Raw genomic sequence first — 21,836 nt, 5'->3', positions numbered from 1 at the left:
AGCTCCCAATTGCCCAAGTAAGCCCACACTACTCCCAGTGACACCAGTATTCACCCAAGAGGGGGTGTCCCATGACTCCAGTAGCCACCCCAGAGTCCCGGTGACCCCAGTCCTCCCCCCACACTATCCCCAGCCACCCCAGTGAGGTCCATAATGGCCCCATCATTACCCAGAAGATCCCAGTCACCCCAGTACCCCCACATGACTCCTACTAACCCCAGTGCCCAGCCAAGCAGGGGGTCCCCATGACATCTGCAGTCATCCCAGCATCCCAGTGACTCCTAGTTGACTGGTTCCAGTGCCCACAATCCCTGTACCCTCTCACCTGTAGTCTGACACTCCCCACTTGGTGCCTACAGGGGTACTGGGGTGACTGGGAGCAGTGTGATGGTGTACTGGGATCACTGGAACTCAGGCAACTGCGGGCATCATGGGGACCCCTCACTTGAGTACCGGGTTTGCTGAGAGCAGCGAGGATGTACTGGTGTCACTGGAATTCTGGGGTGCCTACTGGCAGCATGGGGACCATCGCCTTGCTAGCGTGGGTACTGAGGTCACTGGGAGCAGTGTGGAGGTGACAGGGACATTCCCTTGTGGGTAATGGGACTGTTACAGGCAGCACTGGTGTGACTGGGAGCTGTATGAGGGTTCTGGGGTCTGCGGGACTGCTATGGGCAGGGCAGGAGTGACTGGGAGTGGGGAAGTAATACTGAGATCACTGGGGACAGCACTGGTGTGATTGGGAGCAGTATGGGGACAGCACTGGTGTCACTGGGAGCAGTATGGGGACATTACTGGTGTGACTGGGAGCAGTATGGGGACAGCGCTGGTGTGACTGGGAGCAGTATGGGGACATTACTGGTGTGACTGGGAGCAGTATGGGGGCAGCACCGGTGTGACTGGGAGCAGTGCCATGATACTGGTGTGACTGGGAACGGCCTGGGGGCAGCTGTGATGTGTCTGGGAGCAGTGTGGGGACAGCAGTGGAGTCCCGTGAGATCAGAGTGGGGACAGCACTGGTGTTACGGGGCGCTCGGGTCAGTGGATCGCTGCGGGGACAGCCCCGGTGTAACTGGTGTAACTGGGCGCTCGGATCGGTGGACGGCTGCGGGGACAGCCCCGGTGTAACCGGTGTAACCGGGCGCTCCCCCGTCCCGCCTCCCCCCGCCCGGGCCGCCCCCCGCTCACCCCGCCCAGGCCGGATCCCCGGGGGACGAGAGGGATCAGCGGCGCCGGCCGGTCCCTCCCTGTCCTGCCCTCTCCTCCCTCCTCCCTGCGTGTCCCTCCCCGTCCCCTCCCATTCCCTGCGGTGCCTCCCGCCGGGCCCGTCCGGCGCTGTCCCCGCGGGCTCGGGCCGGGCCATGGCGGAGCCGCCGCAGTCCCCGGGCCCGGCGCTGCCGCTGCGGGCGCGGCTCAGCTTCGCGTGCGGGCACTTCCTGAACGACGCGTGCTCGGCGCTCTGGTTCACCTACCTGCTGCCCTTCCTGCACGCCGTGCTCGGCTACGGCCACGGCGCGGCCGGCGGGCTGCTGCTGGCCGGCCAGGCGGCCGACGGGCTCTGCACGCCCCTGCTCGGCTTCGAAGCCGACCGGGCCCACGGCTGCGGCCGCTGCGGGCGCAGGAAGGGCTGGCACCTGGCCGGTGGGTGCGGGGACCGGAGGGACTGGAGACACCCGGGCGGGGGGTGCGGGGACCGGGAGCTCTGATGGGGGGAGCCGGGGGGAGAGGGCTGACCCCGGGAGAGCCTTTCCGGGGTGTCCTGAGTGGGCGACATCCGAGGGGGGAACTTTACTGGGACGCCGTAAGTAGAGAGGGATGACCCTGGGGGAGCTTTCCGTGTGTCGGTGTCGTGGAACAAGCAGCAGAGCCTTTCTGGGATGCTCTAAGTGAAGAGGGATGGCCCCAGGGGAGACTTTCTGGGATGTCTGTGTTGGAGGACATCCAGAGCCCTTCTAGGATGCTCTGAGTGGAGAGGTGTGGCCCCGAGGGACCCTACCATGTTCTGTGCTGCAGGACACACAGGGGAACCTTGGGGTGGCCCAAGGGTAACTATCCGAGGTGTCTCAGGTGAAAATGGGTCGCCTAGTGGCCTTTCTGCAGTGGCCTGGGTGGAAACGAGTGGCCATGGGGAGCCTTTTCTGGGATGCCTTGGGTGGGACACACTGCTGGGGTGCCAAAGATAAGAGACGAGTAACCCTGAGGGGCTTTGGTTAGGGGAGGAGAGGAGTATGGCTGTAAGGGAGCCTTTCTGGTGTGCTCTGGGTTGGAGGTCACCTGGGGGAGCCTTTCTGGCGTGCTCTAAGTGGAGAGGATGGCTCTGAGGTGGCCTTTCTGGGTGCCCTGAGGGAGTGACCAAAGGTGCCTATCCAAGGAGACATGTGAGAATGGGTGACCCTGGGGGAGCTTTTCTGGGATGCCAGGGGTGGGAGACCCTCCTGGGTTGCCCAGAAGGGAGAAGGGTGGCCCCAAGGAGCCTCTCTGAGGTGCCCTGAGTGGGGGGAACCCAGGAGAAGCTTTCTCGGATGCTCAGGGTGGGGGACAGTGGGGGATGCTGGGTGGAGGGGGTTGGCCCCACACAGCTCTGTTGAGGGGGCACGGGTGGGGGACACTCTGCTGGAGGACCCTGTGGGGATGTGAAGGAGCCTCTCTGGGGTACAGGATCAGCCCCAGGATACCTTTCTGGCGTGCCCTGGAAGAGGGGGAACAAGACTAAGGGTGCCTTTCTGGGTTGGGGAATCAGCCTTGGGGGTGCCCTGGAGCAGGGAGGAAACGGAGTGCCTTGTGGCATGGAGGTCTCCCTGAAGATGTGGGAGCCTTTCTGGAGAGGGGGACCATCATGTGGCACTGAGGTGGGGACAGGGTCCCCCCATCTGGAGAGGGGCAGCCCCAGGGGTGAGCAGAATTGTGTGCACTGGGGTGGAAGAGAGCAGCTCCTCCATAGAAGGGAGGGCTGCCCTGGAGGTTTTTGGGGTGCTCTGTGGAAGGTGAAGGGGCTCTGGTGTGTTGGCAGTGCCTTGGGCGACAGGAGAGGGGTCTGGGGTGCCTTGTGAGGAGGGGATAGCCTGGGAGGTGCCTTTCTGGGATCCCCTGCAGCAGCAAGGTGGGGACAGAGCTCCTCCATGTGTAGGGGACAGTGGGATGCTGAGCCTGGATGGGGAAAGGGCACCAGGGTATCCCTGTCCTGCCTGGGCACCATCCCACCCCAGGGGGCTCCCCAGGCTTTGTGTGTGTGGGTGGCAGCGAGCAGGGGTGAGAGCCACGTGCTCAGACCTTGGAGCTGCAGCAAAACCAAGACCATCAGTAAAATCTGGGCTTTCCCAAAAGCCCAGGTGCTTCCTGAGCAGATCTCAGTGTCTCCAGGGGGGTCCTGTGGCGTGGGGCCCTAGGCTGTGCTGGGGCTGTGCACCCCGGGGGCCAGCAGTGGGGTACAGCCATGGCATGCACAGGAGGCTCTGGCTCACAAGAATTATTGACTCACAAGAATTATTGACAGGTTTCTCTTGCATTCTGCCCTGGGTCAAAAAATGCAACGGAGTGCAGGAACCCATCTCTTGAGGTCTCTCTCTGAGGGGCCAATGTGGTGTAGAGAGGGGTCCTTGGTCCTCTCTGAGGTGACAGTGTGATGTGGAGAGCAGTGTGGGTAGGAGAAGGGCCCTTGATCCCTCCCTGAGGAGACAGCATGGCCTGAAGCGGGGTCCTTGGTGCTGTGACTGGTGCAGGAGCCGGCACGTCCTGCTTAGCTGGCACTGGGGACGACGGGGCAGTTGGTGGAAAAAATGGCCTTTGATAACAGCCCTCGGTAACGACCTGCCTCACCCAGAGCAGACCCGCGGGGAGGGAGGACGGTTGCAGTGTGGGTCCTCTTATCTTGATCCCAAATTTATCTCGACCAATGCTTTGTGCAACCCAACGGCAGCCTGATAAGGCGTCTGACCTCGCCGGGGCTTGGCTTGGTGAGTCACGGAGAGCGCTGGAGGGGCAGCTGCCCCCCTGCCCCAGCGTCAGCCGCATCGGCTCCCTAGATTTAGGGAAGTGGCCGGAGCTGTTTCCTCCCGTGCTCCAGCCAATGCTGCCTGGCGAGCACAGAGGGGAAATGCTAACTCAGGCCCTGCAGGGAGCAGAGCGCAGCCCGGGGCAGGCTGGAGCAGGGACGCAGGCTGTTTTCCAGGCTGCAGCGTGGGTTATTCCCAAGGCAGGGGCTTCCCCGGCGCCCACCGCGGCTGACCGCAGAGGGACCAGCGGTGGTGGCAAACCCACCGGATCCGGCTGTGCCGCGGCCGCTCGGTTCCCTCGATCACGCTGCAGCGAGGGGTGTTGTGTGGGAGCGGGGTGTCTCGTCCGGTGGCAAACCCGTGCTCAGATCAGAGGAAACGTTGTGAAACCGCAGCCTCGGGGCGGGGGAGACACCACGAGTTGCTATCGTGGCATCTTCCCACCGCGGCCGCGGCCCCGGCTGTTCCCACAGGCGCTCCGGGTGTCCCTGCCTGCTCGCCAGCTCTTTTATGGGCTCCGGCTTCCTGACGCAGTGGGGAGGAAGGGTGAGCGTCTCTTTGCTGCCTGTCTCAGCCTGTCTGGCAGTGCTGTCCTAAAATCCTTGCCCCGGGCGCCTGTGCTGAGCAGCCCTGCGTTCTGCCCCGCGGGGCCAGAGATGAGAAGCTGGGCCTTTGCCTGCCCGGGGGTGCTGTAGGTGTGGGCAGAATGGTCTTGGGTGGGCTCCCATGGCCCCGCTTGGGAGAACAGGGGGTCCCCAGGACCCCTCTGACTCAGTGCAGCCACTCCTGGGCACTTGGGGTACATGGCTATTGGGGTGCAGCCCTGTGCCAGATGGGCACAGCTCCATGGGGTGGCCGGTGGGGTGACCCTGGTGGTGGACATTGCCTGTACCTGGGGGCCATGAGGAGGAGGTGACACTCCTGTGGTTGTGCAGGTGGCAATGGCTCGTGGGTGGGCAAAGGAGCAGCCTGGAGGCTGCAGCAGCCGGGTCCCACAGCTCCTGCCACAGCGCTCCTCTGGCAGCCCTCACAGCCCAACAGGGTTGCAGAGCCTGGCCCTGTGGGGTCCTGGGACCCTCACCCCTCATCTGGGCCCAGTTAAAACCCAGAAACCCAGAGAGGATCTGGGCTGGTTGGAGCCTTCATGGACCTTCCCGTGCCTGTAGTTTGTCTGGGGCACAGGCACCACATGTGCCTGAGTCCCCTGTCCTTCAGAGGTCCTGGAGCACCAAAGCCAAGCAGTATGGGCCAGTGTGGGGACCCAGCATCCCTTAGGGATGGATAGGGCTGGGCTGGGATTGTCACTGCCACCCTTGGCTTTGCCCTTGGCTTTGCCCTGGCCTGCATGGCTGTGCTGTGTAGGAGCGAGGAGGAGGAGGAGGAGGAAATGCCCTTCATGGGTGGGAGGAAGAGGAATCACTCATGAGGAAGAGAGGTTCTTGCAAAGTGGAGAGGGTACCTTGGGGACCTGGCAAAGCAGGCTTCCATCAGCTGTAGGAACAGCTCTTCATCAGCACCCAGTGAAGCTGGGGACATGTAGGACAGTACAAGGGGACATGTGAGATGGGGTGCCAGGCTCTGTGTCGGGGCCTGGGGGTCTGTGGAGATGCTTGGCAGATAGACTCTGTAACTTTGGGAAGGGGGAGGGTGAAGCCAGGCTGGCCTGTGTGCCCCACGCAGCGTCCCCAGGCTGTGTCCCAGTGCTGTACAGCAGAGGGAGGAGCCTGGCTCTGGTGTCCCTGACTCAGCGTGCCCTTCCTGGAGCCCCCATGTTTCTGTGTCACCCTGTCATGCTGTGGGTGATGTCTGAGCGTGGTGGAAGCATGGCGCTCTCTGCCAGCCCCACTCTGCCAGCCCCACGGGAGAGGGGATGTGGAGACAGATGAGGTGCCAGTGCCCCTGGGACAGCCAGAGCCCTCCCAGCCTAGGGGTGCCATATCACCACAGGCAGGCAGCAGGGAGGGGTTATCTGTCTGGATATCTGCACCTGGGGACAGCGAGAACGTCCTAGTGCCTGTGGGTGTGACACTGAGGGTCATGGTGTCTTGAGGGGACAGAGCAGTGCTGGGGAAGGACCTTGACAGGAGAGTGTCTGTCTGTGCTGGGTGCCAGAGGGAAGGACATTCCCTGTGCAGGACAGGCTGAGGGGGTGTCTGGAGCTCCACGTGTCCCATCTGGCTGGGGAAGGAGCCCACCTCCCTCCCCAGCTCGGGGGTACAACCTGTCCTGGAGAGGGCTGTGTGTGTCACATTGGAGTCCCAGGTGTGCAGCCTCTCACTGCTCCACTCTCTCCACAGGCACCACCTGTGTCCTCGTGTCATTTCCCTTTGTCTTCAGCCCCTGCCTGGCCTGCAGGGAGAGCACTCCACAGTGGGCAGCCTTCATCTACTACCTCCCCTTCATCGTCATCTTCCAGTTTGGCTGGGCAGCCACGCAGGTGTCCCACCTGGCCCTCATCCCGGAGCTGGTGAGCAGTGACCATGGGAAGGTGGAGCTTACAGCTTTCAGGTGAGTACAGCCACAACTGGAGGTCACCTGGGCCTGGGGGAAGCTGCCCTGGGTCCCATCACTGTGTAGCAGGAGGTCCCTGGGTGCTGTGGCACACCAGACACCTCAGCATGGCAGAACCAGGAGTGGGTCATGTGGGTGTGCTGTGGGATGTGCCATAGGACTCTGGTCCTGGGATGGTGGCCCAAAGCCTTTGCTGCCATGGGGGAACGTCTTGATGCCAGGGATGTCAGTGACACAGCCCATGGGACACTTCCCTGAGCTGGGGACGCTTCTCCTTTGGGAATGGATGGTGGCATTTAGGGGAGGGACTGTCCCTCCCAGATACCCTCAAGGAGAGCTGGACGTGGCTCTGGGTACTGTTCTGGAGGCGAGATGTCTCCAGGACCAGGTGGGCAGTGCACTTGGCTCATCTCTGTCAGGACCAGGATGTGGGAGGGGATGTTCATTCCATGGAGCGTGGTGAGCAGGGAGGATGTGGGGTAACCGTGGCTCCAAGTGGTCCCACTCTGGGGGTACCGGGTCAGGCAGCTCCTGGCATCCTTGAAGCAAAGGTGAGCTGTGCCTGGAGAGGGAACAGATTAACCTGTAGGAATCTTGTTTCCCTCCAGTCATGCCCTGAGGCTTGGACTGGGCACACTGGGAGTTGCAGCAGTAAGGCTGAGGCCTGGCCAGGTGCCTCGTGTCCTCAGAGGTGTCACCTCAGCCATGACACTGGGGTGCAGAGGCTGTAGCACATCTGGCTTGGAGGGCAGCCGTGGGCAGAGGTGTCCTGCTGTGCTGTCCCCATGCTTGTCCCTCTGCATCGCCCCAAGGTTTCCTTCTGCTCAGGTATGCCTTCACTGTCATGGCCAACATCACCGTGTACGGCCTGACTTGGCTCCTGCTGAACTTCCAGACGGACCAGCCCGACATGGAGCACCTGGGCCCACAGGACATCCCTGTGTTTCGGGTGAGTGGTAAGGCTCAGTCCCTGGGGTTCCCTCTTCCCATGGTTCAGCTGGGGAGGTACTGGAGGGAGTCAGGGGGCAGTGCCCTAAAATCTCACCAACCGGGCCAGAGCCACACTGAGCCCTCCGTGGGGTTTGTGCACCCCTCCTTACCCTCCAGACTGCTGGGGGGCTGATGGTGGGCTGCCCCCTCTGCTGAGCTCACCCCCACTGCCTCACCAGAACTTGGCCCTCATCGTGGTGGGGCTGGGGGCCGTGTTCTCCCTCATCTTCCACCTGGGCACCAAGGAGAAGCACCCACTGGGGGTGCTGCCTGAGCCAGAGGAGAGCACCCCGCTGCTGCACAAGGAGCCCCTGGGCCCCCCGCGCCCGCTGCTGCTCTGGAAGGACTGGCTGCTGGAGCCCTCCTTCTACCAGGTACGGCTGGGCAGAACTCCCCTGGCCTGGGCTGCTGCCACGGGGCTTGCCCAGGTGTGGGTGGGGATGGGGAGAGGAGCTGTTCTGGGCACCCATCCACCCCCTCAGAGGGGCCATCCCCTTCCCGCTGGGCACCTGGGCCATGACAGCTGGGCAGGGCAGGTCCTTCCCACAGGCTGAGTGCTGATGCCCTGGCCCTGTCTCCTCCCAGGTCGCGGTGCTCTACATGGCCACCCGCCTCATTGTCAACCTGTCCCAGACCTACATTGCCATGTACCTGACCAACTCGCTGCTGCTCTCCAAGGTGGGTGCAGGGCAGGTCAAGGGGCGCGTGGGAGGGAAGGTGTCCTGATGTGGGGGCTCATCTCCCTGCCCTTGTCCCTTGCAGAAGTACATTGCCACCATTCCCTTAGTGATGTACGTCAGTGGGTTCCTCTCCTCGTTCCTCATGAAGCCTGTGAACAAATGGATTGGTCGGAATGTGAGTCCAGGGTGGTGGAGAGGCTGGAGTTTGACCCCAGGAGAGGACCAGGGGCCAAATCCTGGCTGTGAGCAAAGCTCCTGGCACACCTGAGCTGGAGAGCAGGGACCCCTTCATGGGGGCCATGAAGGCCTGACTGGGCTGCAGAACTGTGTGGTGCCCATCAGGGACAGAGAGCGGGTCTGGTTACACTGGCCGGGGTGGGCACACAGTCTGCAATGCCAGCAGGAGGGACCTGCTCCCCCAGTGTGTCCCCTCCGTGCTGTTGGGTGCCAGTCGAGTGTCCCCTGCCCTCGCAGACAAGCTCCCACAACTCTGCCTGGGGCTCAGCCTTTGGGCTGCAGAACAGCCTGGAGCACAGCAAGGACCTGCTTTTGGGGTCTCCTTGTTTAAATACAGCTGGGACAGAGCCAGGGCTGTCCCTCATGGGTCCTGGGCGATGCTGGCCTTGTGCCCTCCCTGCTTGTTCCTCCCTCACCGAGTGCCAGCTGATGTCTGAACTCCCCCTTCTCCCTCTGCCTGTCCTCCTCACAGCTGACTTACTTTGTGGGCATCCTGATGGTCCTGGCCTTTGCCTCCTGGGTGGCCCTGGCCAGGCCAATAGGAGATGAGATCTACGGGCTGGCGGTGCTGCTCGGGGCTGGCTCAGCCACCATCCTGGTCACCTCCCTGTCTATGACTGCAGATCTCATCGGCACCAACACGGTACGGCCGCTGCTCCTGCTGGGACGGAGGGGGGCCATGGTGGGCACAGCACCCCTGATCTGGAGTGGGCACTGCTCAGGGTTAGGGGATGGAGATGCTGGGAGGGGGCTCTGCTGGGCCCCCGTGTGCTGTACCCAGTGAGTGCTGTGCCCTGTGCTCTGCTGCACTGAGGGCTCTGCCCATCAGAGGGCACACAGGGGGCACAGCGCGGTTCCCTCTCTTCCTGCAGCACAGCAGTGCATTTGTCTACGGTGCCATGAGCTTCACGGACAAGATGGCCAATGGCCTGGCTGTGATGGTGATCCAGAACCTGCACCCCTGCCCGTAAGTGTCTCTGCAGAGCTGGGACCCCCATGGCCTAGGGGCCATGAGGAAACATTCCAGGGTTGGAGCAAGAGGCACGGGAGGGAGCCAGGCTGGATTTGTACAATCCCAGAATGGTTTGGATTGGAAGGGACCTTAAAGGTCATCTCCTTCCACCCCCTGCCACGGACAGGGACACCTTCCACTACACCAGGTTGCTCCAAACCCTGTCTAGCCTGGACTGGAACACTTCCAGGGACAGGGCAACCACAGCTGCTCTGGACACCCTGTGCCAGGGCCTCCTCACCCTCAAAGGGATGAATTCCTTCCCAAAATCCCATCTAACCCTGCCCTGTGGTAGTGAGAAGCCATTCCCCCTTGTCCTGTTCCCCCATTCCTTGTCCCAAGTCCCACTCAGCTCTCCTGGAGCTCCTTTAGGCACTGGAAGGGGCTCTGAGGTCTCCCTGGAGGCTTCTCTTGTCCAGCTCTGATTTGTCTTAAACCTTTCTTCACCTTCTCTCCCAGCCTTAGAGGGCCCAAGCCATACCCTGGGGATATCCTTGCCCTGGGCCTTTGCCTCGCACCCCAGTGCAAACCAGTCCTGACTCTGATGTGAGGACATGGGACCACTGCCCATAGCCTGGGACCCCAGTCCTGGCCTCCAGCCACATCTCTGCCTCTCCTCACAGGACCGAGCTGTGCTGCCCTGCCTGTGTTGACTTCTACCGCTGGGTGATGGTGCTGGTCACTGGCGGCATCGCTGCCGCCGCTGTCACCATGCTGTGCTCCATCATGGTGTGGCCCATCCGGATACGCCGCCGTGAGTGGGGCTGGGGGCTTGGGGGCAGCCCGGTGTGGGGCTGGGGGCACTGGGAGCCCTGTGGTCAGTGCCAGCCTGGGCTAAAGCCACAGTGTCTTTGCAGAGGGCCCCAGTGGGGCAGCAGTGGGAGCGCTGTCATTACTGGGCTGTCTTGTGGCGATGCTTGCAGCGGGAGCCCTCATGGTAGGACACAGGGCAGGGCCGTTGTCCCACTTCCCTGCTGCCCCCAGAGAGGGGCTGTGTTTGCTTGCTGTGCCCTTCTGGGGGGCAGCACCCTCTGGCCAGGTTAGGGCCACCCTGGCCCTGGGGCTTCAAGGGGTGTTAGGATGTGGCAGCAAATGTGGGGGATGGTGGGGTGACTTTTGCCAGGCTGGGGAGCCAGCACCTCTGCTCAGTGCCTGTTCTGCCTCTCGGGGTGCCCAGTGCCTCGCTGTGGGGTGGGGGAACAGGACAGACCCCTCGTGCTGCTTGGGGCCCTGCTGGGTCAGGCCCCTGGTGCTAGCAGAAGAGTCCAGGAGGGCCAGGCCAGCATGGGAGGATCACCCCATGCTGCCATCTCTCCTGACCTGTTCCTTCCTCCTTTCCTCCAGGTGCTGTCGGCCTGCAGGGGCTGAGCAGCGCAAGGACCCCTGAAAGTGGCACTGGGAGCACTGAGGGAGAGAGCCGGAGTGGCACCGTCAACTGAGCGGGGCCGTGTCCGTGGCCACCGTGTCCTCAGGGTTGTGTCCTCGGCCACCACGTCCTGGGCCACCACGGTGCCACACTCTGAGTCTGGAGCGTCCCCTGCACTGGGGGCCACTGGGCAAGAGGGGGTGACCCCACCCTGTCTCCTTGCACTGGACTCGTATTCCCACCCTGACCTCATGTCCCCATCCTGGACTCTGGTGTCCCAGACCCCACCGGGCCCACGAGGGCTGTCCCCGGTGCAGTGTCACGGTGCAGGGTCACCTGTCACCTCTCACCTGCACAATGAACACTAGCAGGGTCTAGGCCAGGCCGGGGCGGCCCCAGAAGAAGGGAGCGCTCGGCCCGAGGTTTTAACCTGCTTTTGTAAGGTCAATACGTACAAACGGCACTTTATAAAGGAGGAGGAAAAGGAGAGAAAAAAAAAAACAACCGCAGCATTGATGGCCCCGGGAAGGGGGTGGGCGCCGCTCCGGGGTGCGGCACCTTCAGCCGGGGCTGGAGCAGGTTTGGGGGCGGCTCGGGGGGCGCCCGGCGCTGCTCCCGCCCGGGCGGGCTCGGAGCCGCGGCCTGAGGGCCGGGACCGGGACCGCCCTCAGCTGCCATGGCCCCGCCCCCGCCGAGCGCGCGGGGACAGGGGATTGGCCCGTGCGGGGACCCGCCCCCGGCGCGGGACAGCCAATGGGAGCGGCCCTTGCGCGGAGGGGGCGGGGACTGAGGGGGGAGTGCGAGAGTGCGAGTGCGTTAGTGTGACACTGTGTGAGTGTGACACTGTGTGAGTGTGACACTGTGAGTGTGAGTGTGACACTGTGTGAGTGCGAGTGCGACTGAGTGTGTGAGTGTGACACTGTGTGAGTGTGAGTGTGACACTGTGTGAGTGTGACACTGTGTGTGTGACACTGTGTGAGTGTGACACTGTGAGTGTGAGTGTGACACTGTGTTAGTGTGACACTGTGTGAGTGTGACACTGTGTGAGTGTGACACTGTGAGTGTGAGTGTGACACTGTGTGAGTGCGAGTGCGACTGAGTGTGTGAGTGTGACACTGTGTGAGTGCGAGTGCGACTGAGTGTGTGAGTGTGACACTGTGTGAGTGTGAGTGCGACTGAGTGTGTGAGTGTGACACTGTGTGAGTGTGAGTGTGACACTGTGAGTGCGAGTGCGACTGAGTGTGTGAGTGTGACACTGTGTGAGTGTGAGTGCGACTGAGTGTGTGAGTGTGACACTGTGTGAGTGTGAGTGTGACACTGTGAGTGCGAGTGCGACTGAGTGTGTGAGTGTGACACTGTGTGAGTGTGAGTGCGACTGAGTGTGTGAGTGTGACACTGTGTGAGTGTGAGTGTGACACTGTGTGAGTGTGACACTGTGTGAGTGTGAGTGCGACTGAGTGTGTGTGTGTGACACTGTGTGAGTGTGAGTGCGAGTGTGTGTGTGACACTGAGTGTGAGTGTGAGTGTGAGTGCGAGTGTGTGTGTGTGACACTGTGTGAGTGTGTGTGTGAGTGTGTGACACTGTGAGTGCGTGTGTGAGTGTGTGTGTGTGACACTGTGTGAGTGCGAGTGTGAGTGTGTGTGAGACTGAGTGTGAGTGTGTGTGTGTGACACTGTGAGTGTGAGTGCGAGTGCGAGTGTGTTAGTGTGACACTGTGTGAGTGTGACACTGTGAGTGTGAGTGTGACACTGTGTGAGTGCGAGTGCGACTGAGTGTGTGAGTGTGACACTGTGTGAGTGTGAGTGTGACACTGTGTGAGTGTGACACTGTGTGTGTGACACTGTGTGAGTGTGACACTGTGAGTGTGAGTGTGACACTGTGTTAGTGTGACACTGTGTGAGTGTGACACTGTGTGAGTGTGACACTGTGAGTGTGAGTGTGACACTGTGTGAGTGCGAGTGCGACTGAGTGTGTGAGTGTGACACTGTGTGAGTGCGAGTGCGACTGAGTGTGTGAGTGTGACACTGTGTGAGTGTGAGTGTGACACTGTGAGTGCGAGTGCGACTGAGTGTGTGAGTGTGACACTGTGTGAGTGTGAGTGCGACTGAGTGTGTGAGTGTGACACTGTGTGAGTGTGAGTGCGACTGAGTGTGTGAGTGTGACACTGTGTGAGTGTGAGTGTGACACTGTGAGTGCGAGTGCGACTGAGTGTGTGAGTGTGACACTGTGTGAGTGTGAGTGTGACACTGTGTGAGTGTGACACTGTGTGAGTGTGAGTGCGACTGAGTGTGTGTGTGTGACACTGTGTGAGTGTGAGTGCGAGTGTGTGTGTGACACTGAGTGTGAGTGTGAGTGTGAGTGCGAGTGTGTGTGTGTGACACTGTGTGAGTGTGTGTGTGAGTGTGTGACACTGTGAGTGCGTGTGTGAGTGTGTGTGTGTGACACTGTGTGAGTGCAAGTGTGAGTGAGTGTGTGTGAGTGTGACACTGTGTGAGTGCGAGTGTGAGTGTGTGTGAGACTGAGTGTGAGTGTGTGTGTGTGACACTGTGAGTGTGAGTGCGAGTGCGAGTGTGTTAGTGTGACACTGTGTGAGTGTGACACTGTGAGTGTGAGTGTGACACTGTGTGAGTGCGAGTGCGACTGAGTGTGTGAGTGTGACACTGTGTGAGTGTGAGTGTGACACTGTGTGAGTGTGACACTGTGTGTGTGACACTGTGTGAGTGTGACACTGTGTGAGTGCGAGTGTGAGTGTGTGTGAGACTGAGTGTGAGTGTGTGTGTGTGACACTGTGAGTGTGAGTGCGAGTGCGACTGAGTGAGTGTGTGTGTGTGTGAGACACTGTGAGTGTGAGTGCGAGTGTGAGTGCGACTGAGTGTGTGTGTGTGTGTGAGACACTGAGTGCGAGTGATCGTCTGTGTGACACTGTGTGACACTGTGTGTGTGACCGTGTGTGTGTGTATGTGAGACTGTGTGTGACACCGTGTGTGACACTTTGTGTGTGAGTGTGTGTGTCACCATGTGTGTGACACTGTGTGTGTGTGTGTGTGTGTGTGACTGGGGGTGTGGGTGTGTGACAGTGTGTGAGCATGAGTGTGTGTGTGTGATGTGATTGTGTGAGCTCTGTGTGTCCCTGTGTGTGTCCCTGTGTGTCCCTGTGTGTGTGAACACACCTGTCTGCAGCTGACCCATGCGTGATGCTGTGCCGGGCTGTGCTGTGTGCGCCCCGGGTGTGAGCGGGAGGGTGCCAGCGTTTTTCCATAACCCCTGGGATGGTTTGGGCTGGGAGGGACCTCAGAGCCCATCCAGTGCCACCCTGCCATGGCAGGGACACCTTCCACTGTCCCAGGCTGCTCCAAGCCCTGTCCAGCCTGGCCTTGGGCACTGCCAGGGATCCAGGGGCAGCCCCAGCTGCTCTGGGCACCCTGTGCCAGGGCCTGCCCACCCTGCCAGGGAACAATTCCTGCCCAAGATCCCATCCAGCCCTGCCCTCTGGCACTGGGAGCCATTCCCTGGGTGCTGTCCCTGCAGGCCTTGTCCCCAGTCCCTCTGCAGCTCTCCTGGAGCCCCTTCAGGCCCTGCCAGGGGCTCTGAGCTCTGCCTGGAGCCTTCTCCTCTGCAGGTGAGCAGCCCCAGCTCTGCCAGCCTGGCTCCATGGCAGGGGTTCTCCCTGGCCCCTGTCCGAGCCCTGTTCCCAGACGCTCAGCTCCATGTGTGCCCCCTGGGTGGGCTGGCCCTGCCGTGGGGGCTGTGGGGTCTTGTGTGCACAGAGGACACGAGTGTGGGGTGAGGAGGCTGCAGGGGGCTGGGGGATGTGACAGGGTGTGGCCAAGGGCAGGCAGGGACACCCCGAGTGTGCCCGATCCAAGGGAATGGAATGGGATCCAGGCGGATGGGGCAGGAGCCTGGCCGTGCGGGGTGCAGCCCCCTCGGGCCGCGCCGTGTCCCTCCTCGGCCCGGCCCGGCTTCGTGGCGTTTCCCTGCCGCGGGAAGGGCGTTATCAGCCCCGGTCCAGAGAGCAGAGGTCGAGGCGGGCCGGGTCCGTGGCCTTCGCACCTGCCCAGGGCCCGCGGCGGGGCGCGGTCCCGGCTCTGCCCAGCGCCCCGGCCCGGCCGTGCCCTGTCCCCACCCCTCTCTGGAGGTGCCACGGCAGAGACCCCGGGGCCAGGGGCCGCCGTGCCCCCAGCACTGCCCGGCCTTGGGGGCCGGGGCAGGGAGGGGGAGCGGGCACCGGGCGGACGCTGCCGTGCGGTGTCCCGGCGCTGCGGGATGTCCCGCGTTTGCGGGGACGTGTCCCATGGATTGCGGGGCGCGCACTGTGAAATGCCGCAGGGTCGCAGAGTGCCGCGGGACTGGGGCTGTGCCGCGCTGCTTCTCAGCGCTGCTGGGTCTGGAGCGCGTTTGCGGCTGTTTTGGGGGGCGGGGGGCCGGTGCCGCATTCCCCGGGGGCCGGGGCTCATCCCGCGCAGCCCCGGGGTGTCTCGGGCTGGGGCTGCCCCGGCCGCTCCCTGCGAACCTGCCGCGGCCTCCCGGCCCCGCCCGCTGCCCTTCCTCGGGAGGAGGAGGAGGAAGAGGAGGAGGAGGAGGAGGTAGCAGCGGAGCAGGAACGGCGCTGGAAGCAGTGGGAGCGGGACAGCTCCGACGGGACGGGGGCCCCGGCTGTGCCCCCCAGCAGGTACCGCGCGGGGCCGGCCCGGCCCGGGACGGGGTTCTGGGGCCGCGCGTGGGTCTGGGGCCGCAGCCGCTTTCCCGTCCCCTCTGGAGCCAGACCGGCCACGCACTCCCGCGCCCAGCACCGGCCGTGACCCGCGCCGGCAGCCCCGGGCCGGGGATCACTTTCCCCGTCACCCGCCGGTACCGGGGTCACCCCTTCCCCGTCACCCCGCTGCCCACGGGGGCCGCAGCCAGCACAGGATACCATGGGACAGGCACAGGGGTCATGAGACCGGGTGAGCTCGGCTGTCCCGGACCCGGCGTGGCCTGAACCGTGTCCCCGTGTCCTCCCCGGTGGAGTGACAGTTGGTGACACTGGGATCTGCTGTGCTGCAGGAATAGACCGTCCCCACAATCTGTGCCCTCTCCCCCGGCTGTCGGACTCATCCCTCATGCCGGGGAAGCTGAGGCGCAGCAGGCAGGAGGTGCTGGGGCAGAAGCAGTGGCGGAGCCTGGAGGAGAGGGGAAGCGCCCAGCTGGAGCAGCCCAAGCTCACCAGGTGGGTGCTGCCCCTCATGAGGTCACATCCCGCACCTCAGCCCCACATCCCAACTGTGTCCCTCGAGTCACCCCTTCCGATGCCTCCTTCCAGATCCAGGACCTATGAGTCCTCCTGCAAGGAGACAGAGCAGGCAACCACGGGCAGGCAGGGACCCCCATCCCCCTCGGTGAGTTTTGGGGTACCGGAGCTGAGGAGCAGGACCCCAGCCCCAGCCCCATGGGCTCGGCTGGATGCTCTCTTGGGGTGGGTACCGGGGGGGGCTCGTCCCGGTTCCGTGGCAGGCGCAGTGATGGAGCAAGGGGCTGCAGGATGCCCGCGGTGCCAGGGCCGGCCCCGAGCACCGACCCCCCGACCCCCCGCAGCTGAGCAAGCAGGACAGCAGCTACCGCCGGGTCTTCGGGGAGCTCGCCGAGCAGGACGTGCTGCTGGGCTGCTTCTCATGCGCCTGGCAGAGAGAAATGCCCTACCACGGCCGCCTCTACGTGTCCTCCCGCCACATCTGCTTCCATTCCAACCTCCTGCTCAAGGACATCAAGGTGGGGCTGGAGCGGGCGTAGGGCCGGCGGCGCAGGCAGGGGCACAGGTGGCAGCATGGTGACACAGCCTGTTCCCCCCGGCACAGGCCGTGGTCCCCGTCGCTTCCATCTCAGCCCTCAAAAAGACCAACACGGCGCTGCTGGTGCCCAACGCAATCAGCATCCGCACGGCCAAGGGGGAGAAGGTGAGAGCGGGGGCAGCCTCACCTGGGGCTGTCTGGAGTGTCTCGGTCCCCGCGGGCTCTGGGCCGTGACCGAGGGGCAGCTCGTGCACAGATCCCCTTCTCGCTCCCCGGCAGTTCCTCTTTGTGTCGCTGCGCCAGCGAGAGGCCACGTACCAGCTCCTGAGGTCGGTGTGCAAACACCTGCAGGTACGCGGGGACTGGATGGGCAGGGGGGCTCCATCCATCCATTGCAGGGCACCTCCCTTCATCTCCCTTTGTCCAGGACAGCGGCCAGAGCCCTCGAGACTCAGTGAGCTATGAGGAAACCCTTGGGAAGTCTCAGGTGAGGCCAGGGAATGGAGGGCAGGAGGGTACAATAGGAGGAGGGGTGGTCCCAGCCCCCTGGATGGGGTGGGCTGGGTGCAGTGGCAGGGAAGACATGGGGGGGAACATGAAAAGCCCCAGCCCGAGGCAGTGCAGACCCCAGAACCCTCCCTTCTTGTGGGTGACACAGGTACCGTCAGGTCCTGCCCATGTCCCCACGGCAGTGGGGCAGGTGCCTCGGGGACATACATCGTGACTGGGGCTTGTCCCCTTCTAGATCTCGAGCCAGTCAGCCCTGGAGCAGAGCACCCCGGAGCCCAACAGCGTCCCCGAATCGCTGGGTGAGCGGCTGCCCCGGTGCTCTCCCCGCCTGCTCACAGCCCTGCCCGCGTCCCCGCCCGCATCCGTGCCCCACTGGCAGCTCTGCGCTCTGCTCCTCCCCAGACACGCGTGGTCTGGGGGGGACCCCGCGGCCCTCGCCCCCCCCGACCAGCATCCCCACAGCCCCAGGGAGTGCAGGATCGGCACTTTGTGGCCCCGTGTGCCCGCAGGACACCTAGACCCCTCCCTGGGGCAATCATCGAGTGTCTGTCTCCTGGTCACCTGCAGATGAGCCAAACCCGAGATCAAGACAGGCGGAGGACGAGGATGGCGAGGTGGCCCTGCTGGTTCCCAGCAGCAGCAAATGGGCGCCCTCAGCAGAGAAACGTGGCCTCTGGGGTGGGTCAGGGGGCTTGGGATGGGGGGATGATCCTGGGGGTTTACACCCGGGCAGAGCCGAGCACAGACTCTCAGTGCCACTAACACTGCCTTGTCCTGCCAGGGAGACCCCACGCCGTGCTCTGGGCATGGGCCACTGCACTTTGGTCCCGGATAAACCCCCAGCTGAGCTCTCTCAACATCATCATCATCATCTACCTGCTGCTGTGAGTCCCCAGGACCCACTCCCAGCCCCGGTCCCCATCCCTACTGACACAGCCTCTCCAGGGTGGCACTGCCAGGCCGGGGTTCCCGCCTTTCCCCTCAGACTCCCATCCCCAGGGCAAGCACATAGGGGCCTGCCCTTGGCACTGCTCCTGCCCCATGTGGCCACCCTATGCCCCCTGGCTGATGCTGGCCTGTCCCCAGCATGGTGGCCTTGCTGCTGTCCTCGGGGTACATCGGCCTGCGCATCGTGGAGCTGGAGCAGCAGCTGTCCTTCGCGGGGGCTGGGCCACACCTCAACCTGTCACCGCAGTGAGTGGGGGGCATGGGGGGCTCTGTCCCCAGCAGACACTCCTCCTCACCCTGCCTTCCCCCCCAGGTACAAGACAACGTGAGGCCACTGAGGACCGTCACCAGAGCTCCAGCCGGGGGGCAGGGGGTCCAGGGGCTGCTCTGAGCCCTTCCTTGGCCTCCCGGGGGGGCTCTGTCACCAAGCGCCTTCCAGCTCCCCACGATCCCAGGGAAGCCCACAAGCTGAGAGGCTCCATCTCTCCCTGTCTGCCCACCCTGAGCAGCAGCAGAAGAGACCCAGGGAGCTCCCGGCGGGGCAGAGAGCAGGGAAGGGGGGCTGGAGTCAGCACCAACCCCAGCCAGCCCTCCCTGCCCAGAGGGAGCAGGCAGAGGGGGTCAAGCCCCAGGCAAGGCAGGGGCACAGAGATCAGAATAGTCCATTAATAAAGATTTATAATAATCTATATTATATTAATACTTATTATTTTCTGGGCCAGATGCCACAGGATGAGCATGAACTAGTCCCCCATGCATCCCCTGCTTCCCAGAACAGACCAGGACACGGCAGGACCCAGAGCTTTGACTCTGACTGGTGTGGGGAGGCAGCTCTAGGTGCTGATGTCCCAGGGGTCCAGGGAGCAGCAGAAGACCCTAAGCAGCCCCCCGGGGCACTGGCTGCTGGTGACAATGGGAGGCAGAGGGGAAGGGGGCAGTGGGGGGGGGCACCAGGGCTCTGCAGCTGCTCAGGCCCTGGCTCTTACCCTGCTCCTTCCCTAGGACAGAGCTCACCTGCCAGAGGAAGGTGTAGGTCACAGGTACACGGTGGGGACAATGGGTTCCCACAGGCTTTGAGCATGAACTGGGGATTAGAGCAGAGCTGGGGGCACAGCAGAACCTGCACCCCACAGAAGGATCCACTAGCCCAAAGCCCTGGGGCTTAATCCCTTTCTAGGCCAGTTAAGGGGCTCTGGGGCTTCCCCCAAGCACCAAGATGGGGAAACTGAGGCACTGACAACTCCTTTCTCTGTGCTATTTCCTGGGCCATCCCTTCCTCAGACCCACAGCTCAGCTCTGTGCCTGGGGCAGCAGCAGTGGGAGATGCCAAGGTCAGGGATCCTCGCTCTCCTCATCCTGCTGCTCAGCCCCAAGGAGCAGCTCTGCCCCACAGCACCCAGCCTGGGGGGACTTCCAGCAGCAGGCCTGGAACAAGGCACAGGGCTGTGGGCACAGGGCTGTACCCCACGGGAGAGGTGCCCAGGGAGGGGGTGCCTCCCCGTGAAGGTCCCACCTGCATGGAGACAGCAGGACCGAGGGGCTCTGCACCCCCAGCCTCGCTGCATCTACACCCTGGCAACTGCCCCACACCAAGGGGGGCTGTACCAGGCCAGGGACCCCTTTTCCTCCTTCCTGCCACGCCAAGGGGCACAGGGCAGGGCAGGGAGGGCGGCTGTGCCCTTTCCCAGCTGCAGGAAAGCAAACAGGAGCGGGAAGCTGGGAGCAATAAATCACAGGTGAGGTCTGTGCCAAGAAAGCTGGTACCCGCAGAGGTGGGGTGGGGACCCTGGGGACTTGCTGCACCCTTCACTGTGGAGAAGCAAAGTGGAGCCATGGAAACCAATCCCAGTAAATTCACAACCTGTTTAATGCCAGTTCAATTGCTTTACATGAAAAAGTTACAGCGTGCTCCACGTTTGCTTTCCATCACATGACACCTGGGATACAATGATGCCACAGACTGTCACCCAGCTCTGGGAGGACCCTGTGCCCGAGCCAGTGCCCACGGGTCACACACGCTGACACATCACCTCAGCTCTGCCCTCTTCTCTCTTGCAGCAGCCGGTGACAGCGACAGTAACACCCTGAGACACTTGCACACGCCCACCTCCACAGATACAACTGGGAGCCCCTGCCTGGCAGCAGGGCAGAGAAGGTGGCGGTACCGGGCTGACAGCAGGGTCAGGGGTGAGCAGCCTGTTCCTATCATGCTCTGTCACCAGCACGGGTGGCCCCAGAACAGCCCTGGCCTGGCAATCACCAGCCTCCCTGCCAAGTGCAGTAAGAGAAGCCACCGCAGGCCAACCTTCTCCCAAGGCAGACAGAAAAGCGAGATGTAGACACAAGATGTAGTTTGGGAAAGTCCTTGGCAAGAAGAGACAATGGTGGGGGACAGAGCAATGAGGAGCTATCCCTGCTCTGCAGCTGGGAGCACTGGGCAGTGGCTGCAGTGACTACCTGGCACCCCACCCCACAGCACTGTCACTCCCCCCAGCATCTTCTGGGACTCCTTGAAGAAGTTCCCTCATCACAGGGGGAGAGGCAATTCCACTCCTGTGGAGTCCCAGGGCACAGGGGAACCCAAACATCACCACACTCATCATACATTCCAGCTGGGTGCCCTGCTCCCTCCTGCTCCAGAATGAGCGGAGCCCTCCTGTGTGTCCCCATCCCAAGCACCTCCACCCTCCCAGAGGAGAAGGCAGCGTGTCCTGGGGGTCTGCACAGTGCTATTTAGCAGGAGGCAGTCCACAACAGGAAAATCCACAGCACACCCACCAGCCTCCCCAGCCCCCCTGAACAGCCCTTTCCCCAGGTGATGATACCCACAACAGACTACCTCTTCCTGCAGATGACCCTTTACTTCAAACCCATTCCCCAGTTGAATGATCCAACTTAATTTAACACCTCCTGGGTGCTTTGGGTTGCTCCCAACCCACGGTGATATGGAACAGTGCCCACAAGTGGAACAAACACAAGATGGGGCCGGGGGTGACTTAAAACCATGCCACACATCCCACGGCCAGAGCTACACTAAAGCAGTTGCACTCAAACAGTGTTTCAGAAACTCCATGGAAATTTCATTTTGATAGCAAGTGAGACTGTGAGATGATAAAGTGGCCTGTGGGCCTGGGAGACTCGGAGCTGCCAGGGGGCTCCCAGCACCAGCTCCTCACCAGTGACTCCCAGTACGTGCGACACAGGCGCAGCACCGCCAGCCTGATCCAGGCACGGGTGCGGTGGCACATGTGGTCAAGGCTGTACACACCTTTTCACACCTTGGCTCACCCTAAGGACAGGCAATCATATTCCTACCACCTGGTTTTAGGGAAAGAAGGGAGAGCAGACAAAACAACAAAGAAAAAAAAAAAGAAACAGAAAGCATTACCTATGCAATCTACAGGGAGAAGACAAGTCTATATACACAGGGAATTCCACGTGGGAACAGGAAGCAACGCTGGGAGAGGGCAGGAGGCAGGCAGGGTCTGGGCAGGGCAGGCACAGGCACAGGTGAGATGGAACAGGCTGTGAGCCCCAGCTTCTCTTAAATTAAAAGCACCATACACACACACACACAGCATTTGTGCTACACCCCATGGGCTCAAACACCAGCCAGAACTCCTGTCCCACACAACCTAAAACCACACATCAAAACTCAACAGCAGGGCCCTGTGTGGGACTTGGGAGATAACAAAAAAGCAACACTGCAGCCCTGCTTCAGGAGAACCCCTCTTCCAGCCAGAAGAAGCCCTGCTCACCCCAAATATCAGATCTTTAGGATTTTTTTTTTTCTTAAACACATCCCAACTGCTTTTGGCCTC

General features: G+C 62.2%; 2 protein-coding genes across 4 annotated transcripts; both read left to right on the top strand.

Annotated features, from left to right (window-relative positions):
- Nucleotides 1–1,206: 1,206 nt before the first annotated feature.
- Nucleotides 1,207–11,275, top strand: MFSD12 (major facilitator superfamily domain containing 12). 3 transcript variants are annotated; one of them, XM_038164103.1, is made up of 10 exons: nt 1,207–1,641; nt 6,290–6,500; nt 7,332–7,452; nt 7,673–7,867; nt 8,079–8,171; nt 8,256–8,348; nt 8,883–9,053; nt 9,283–9,377; nt 10,046–10,176; nt 10,767–11,275. In XM_038164103.1, exons 1-10 carry the CDS (start codon nt 1,362–1,364, stop codon nt 10,859–10,861), a joined length of 1,485 nt encoding a protein of 494 aa, XP_038020031.1. In that variant the 5' UTR covers nt 1,207–1,361; the 3' UTR covers nt 10,862–11,275. The 3 variants fall into 3 exon arrangements, with proteins under 3 accessions (XP_038020031.1, XP_038020030.1, XP_038020029.1); XM_038164101.1 differs by lacking the exon at nt 1,207–1,641 and adding an exon at nt 3,517–4,538; XM_038164102.1 differs by lacking the exons at nt 1,207–1,641; nt 8,256–8,348 and adding an exon at nt 3,514–4,538.
- A 4,061-nt stretch (nt 11,276–15,336) lies between these two features.
- On the top strand, nt 15,337–21,751 carry LOC119712498 (GRAM domain-containing protein 2A-like). Its single transcript, XM_038163794.1, has 12 exons — nt 15,337–15,461; nt 15,836–15,998; nt 16,092–16,167; nt 16,364–16,537; nt 16,624–16,722; nt 16,837–16,908; nt 16,985–17,044; nt 17,303–17,366; nt 17,635–17,745; nt 17,849–17,951; nt 18,154–18,261; nt 18,329–21,751. Exons 2-12 carry the CDS (start codon nt 15,892–15,894, stop codon nt 18,342–18,344), a joined length of 990 nt encoding a protein of 329 aa, XP_038019722.1. The 5' UTR covers nt 15,337–15,461; nt 15,836–15,891; the 3' UTR covers nt 18,345–21,751.
- The last annotated feature ends 85 nt before the right edge of the window (nt 21,752–21,836 follow it).

The sequence above is a fragment of the Motacilla alba genome, chromosome 28 (genome assembly GCF_015832195.1).
Source record: "Motacilla alba alba isolate MOTALB_02 chromosome 28, Motacilla_alba_V1.0_pri, whole genome shotgun sequence".
Lineage (NCBI taxonomy): Eukaryota > Metazoa > Chordata > Aves > Passeriformes > Motacillidae > Motacilla > Motacilla alba.
The sequence above is the reverse complement of the archived record's forward strand: the minus strand, read 5'-3'. Positions and strand labels throughout refer to the sequence as shown.